The following is a 4159-nucleotide window of genomic DNA, read 5'->3' on the forward strand; positions in this document are numbered from 1 at the left end:
TTTTTTTGGTTTTTCGAGACAGGGTTTCTCTGTATAGCCCTGGCTGTCCTGGAACTCACTTTGTAGACCAGGCTGGCCTCGAACTCAGAAATCAGCCTGCCTCTGCTTCCTGAGTGCTGGGATTAAAGGCATGTGCCACCACGCCTGGCAGCTTTGAGAGTCTTAACTCATGTTCTGGTCACTTCCTGTGACCAAATGTCAAAGACACAGAAGAGGAGTGAGGTATTGAGACTGTCTGAATGGATTCCAGATGGGAAACCTGCCACCCTAAGTGCAGCGTGTTCACGGGGCCTTGGCTTTTGATGTCATCAATCATGATGGTCTCCTTGCTTTAAAGCAGTGCTACTGAAAACTCAGGCCACTTCACAGTGGACACTCTCGTCTCCATCACTGCTTGCTGAAGCTTCCATTCTCAACTCATGGTGTGTGTCCATGTGTGTCCGTGTGTGTGTGTGTGTGTGTCCGTGTGTGTGTGCGTGCACATGTATGTGCATGTGCACCTGTGTGCATGTGAGTGTACATGTGTGTGAATGTGTGAGTGTGCATATGTGTATGCGTGTGCATATGTATGTGCTTGAATACCTCTCTATGCATGTATAAGTGTACCTGTGTGTGCATGTGCACATGTATGTGCTTGTGTGTGTACGTGTGTGTGCATGTGTGTGTGCGTGTGTTCAGTAGCTTGGGTCTGTGGAAGTCAGTCCTCTCTCACCCTGCTTCCTTCTTTTCCAGAGAATTTCCTTGGTCAGCAGCTTTGCTGCCTCGCTCTTCCTGGGTGGGTACTCGCCCATCGACTACAGTGATGGTAAGCCTCAGAACACGCTAGCTCTTCGCCACTCGCCAGCTGAAGATGGCAAAGGCTTACGTCCCTTAGTACCTGAGGATCCTTTAGTCTGGGATGCAGCAGAAGCTGGACTGGGTGGGCCTGACTCAAGATCACACACAGGGTCGCAGGCAAACCAGCAGCCAAGGGCAGGCATCTGGAGGGTGGAGGGGTTGATGAGACTCTGGGAAGGAAGAGGGGCTGTGTGAGGAAGGGCGTGCAAGGAGGGGGGGAGCAGTAGAAGGGGCCGAGCAGTTGCTCCTTGCTTCATCCTTCTGGTCACAGGGACCATCAAGGACAGGGTTGGGGACACCTCAGGAGGTGTGAGTGTCAGCGTCAAGGATCCTCAGGGAGCGTGTTGGAACCTGGCTCCCACCGTCTACTTACTGTGTTGTTCAATGCTTGCCAAATTTATGAATTCTTGTTTATCTTCTTTAATTATTTATTATCCAGCCCAATTTTGTTCTGTGAGATAGTCTCTTGAAGCCCAGACTGGCCTTTAGCTTACAGTGAAGCTGTGGATGACCTTGAATACCCGACCTTTTGCCTCTGCTTCCCAATTTCTAGCCACCATGCTCAGAATTTTGGATTTTGTTTTGGCGTTGACTTACAGCTTTAAAAGATAGGTTTACTTTTGAGTACACGCTAACCTAAGCCTGAGTTATCTCTCACTACCCTCTGGTTTTAGTTTTTTAAGACAAGATTTTGTTGTGTGGCCCAGGCTATCCTTGAATTCATTATGTAGCTGGGGCTTGCTTCAAACTCATAGCAATCCTCCTGCCTCTGCCTCTGCCTCCTGAGGTGCTTTGATTGCAAACATATACCACCACACCCCACTCAGAATCGTGAGCTTTTGGTATCAAAACTCTCATAAAATAGAATCGATGTCAGTAGGGAGGGGAAACTGGAAGGAAGTTCTTGAAAGAACTCATAGGTGAGTGTGAGATTTTTTTTTTTAGTCCATTTTCTGTTGGTATAATAAAAACACTTGAGACCAGGTCATATATAAAAAATGGAAGTTTATTTGGGAGCTGAGACATAGCTTAGTTTGTAGAATGCTTGCCTAGTGCATGAAGCCCTGGGCAGTTTCTGGGACCATGTAAAACTGGGTGTGTTGGTGTCTGCTTGTTATCCCAGCCCTGTGGGTCAGAGGATGACCAGAAGCCCCAGGTCAAGCTCAGCTACATAGTAAGTTTGGGGTGAGCCTGTGAGGTGAGACCGTGTCTTAAGAAGAAAGACAAACAACAGTGTTTTGTCTCACAGGCAGCTTGTGAGGCTGCTTTGTACCGTGACACCTGGAACAGCAAGTGTGTAGCTCTGCTCTCCTTCTGGGGAGACGGCTCAGCACTTAGCATGTGTCGCCCTTGCAGAGTAGCCATTAGTTCCCAGCACCGGCGTCCGGTGGCTCACAGCCACTCGGACCTCCAGCTATGGGGGATCCAACAGCCTCGTATGGGGTCTCTGGGTGCCTGCCTCCGTGTGCACATAGCCACAGTCAGATACATCAACACATTGCTAAACATGAAAAAGAATACATTATTTATATAAATAAAAATAATATATATATATTTTTTTAAAAGCTACCATCCTAAGGACCCCCACCTTACGTGTCTTTTCCTGGAAAGGGCCACAAGATTGGGGAATCTGAGGACTGCCCTCTCTCAAGGCTGCCTCAGGTGGATGCCTTAAAGCCCACAGGACATGGGAACAGTTGCTGCCTGGCAAGCCTGAGAACAACAGGCTCTTGGGCTCCCTGTGTGATGGGCGTCTGAGGGAGTATTTGGAGGAGGTGGGAACACGGCTTGCTTGGACCCTGCTGCCTTCTGGCTCTTCTCTCTGTGATGACACAGATCCAGCCACAGGACGGGAGAGGAGGCTCAGTGCTCTTGGAGAGAGGCCCTGGGCTCTCTAGTACCAGCATGGCAACTTATAACCATCTGAAACTCCATTTTTAAAAAGTGTGACATTGTGTTCTGGAATCCACAGGCACTGTACATATGTGGTGCATAGACATACATGCAAACAAGCATCCATTCATAGAAAAGCAAGTAAATACATCTTTCAGAAAGCAGACCAAGACAGAGAACCAGTCACACCTTTGCACCAGAGAATTGACTTTCTCTGCCAGTTTTACCCATCTCTGCCACCAAAGCTACCATCCCTCCAAAGGTTTATTAATTTTGTTTCCTTCCTTCCTTAGGGTCTGGAATGAATTTGTTGCAGATACAAGAAAAAGTCTGGTCCCAGGCTTGCCTAGATGTCTGTGCTCCCCACTTGGAGGAGAAGCTGGGCTCCCCGGTCCCTTCCTGTTCAGTTGTGGTAAGTTGTCTGTCTCTCCGGAAGTGACTTCAGTGTGGGTTTGGGCACTGCTGGTGGAGCCTAGGGTCGTGTGCGCGCATGCGCACACACACACACACACACACACACACACACACACAGAGAGAGAGAGAGAGAGAGAGAGAGAGAGAGAGAGAGAGAGAGAGAGAGAGAGAAAGTTTTCACTTAACCCTAAGCGCAGCAACATTTGAAATTAGTCAGGATATCTGAATAGCGCAGTAGTGTTCAAGTACCTGGCTAGGTTCCCAAGCTCTCTGAGGGATTTCTGGGTGACTGCACCCCCAAGGGTAAACATGCAGAGTGCTAAAATTCTGGGCACTAGCATGGAAACTTGCATCATGTGGGATATGGAGAACAGAGACTGAGCAGCTGACAGACAGAGCACAGGCCCTGGGGTCACACAGACAGAGACTAAACCCTGGCTGCACTCATGCCCTCCTGTTTTTTGGCTTATTGTGGTTGTTTTGAGGCAGGGTCTCTATATAGCCTATATAGCCTGGAACTTGTATAGACCAGTCTGGCCTAGAACTCAAAGAGACCCTGCCCTCTGCTCTGCCTCCTAGTGCTGAGATTAAAGGCGTGTGCACCACCATACCTAGTTTGGCCTACCTGTATTTAATCAGTGTCCTACCTTCCTTTTCTGGAGATAGTACTGTCCGTGTGTAAGGCCACTGTGTAAGTGAGGTGAGAAACAGTGTATTGAGAGGGTGGTTCGGCACCTGTGAGTGTGGACATGGCCACCCATTTGGAATGGATATGGGCTGTGAACACCCGGGTACGTTCTGGTTGGCTGACCCTGTTCTTGGCTGTAGGGAGGATCACGAGAGCTCATTTACAGCAGCCAAGGGGAGTTGTCTTATCTCTTGTGCCACTGTGTGGGGTGCACCAATGTGGACAAGGGGATACCAAGTTAACCTTGTTGAGTAGCAATGTAGCCTTAGATGAAGCAGGGGGGGGGGAAGAGGAGGAGATGACACAATGAGGAGGAGGAGGAGGAGG

The 4159-nt window shown here is 49.1% G+C and overlaps 1 protein-coding gene across 1 annotated transcript in view; it reads left to right on the forward strand.

The window, feature by feature from the left end:
* Xylb (xylulokinase) overlaps window positions 1-4159 on the forward strand; it is a 38566-nt gene that overhangs the window by 14578 nt on the left and 19829 nt on the right. Inside the window, exons 7-8 of the mRNA XM_021207845.2 lie at window positions 733-805; window positions 3024-3142. Of these exons, the coding sequence (XP_021063504.1) occupies window positions 733-805; window positions 3024-3142 (192 nt within the window). The remainder of the gene's footprint in view (window positions 1-732; window positions 806-3023; window positions 3143-4159) is intronic.

The sequence above is a fragment of the Mus pahari genome, chromosome 10, assembly GCF_900095145.1.
Source record: "Mus pahari chromosome 10, PAHARI_EIJ_v1.1, whole genome shotgun sequence".
NCBI lineage: Eukaryota > Metazoa > Chordata > Mammalia > Rodentia > Muridae > Mus > Mus pahari.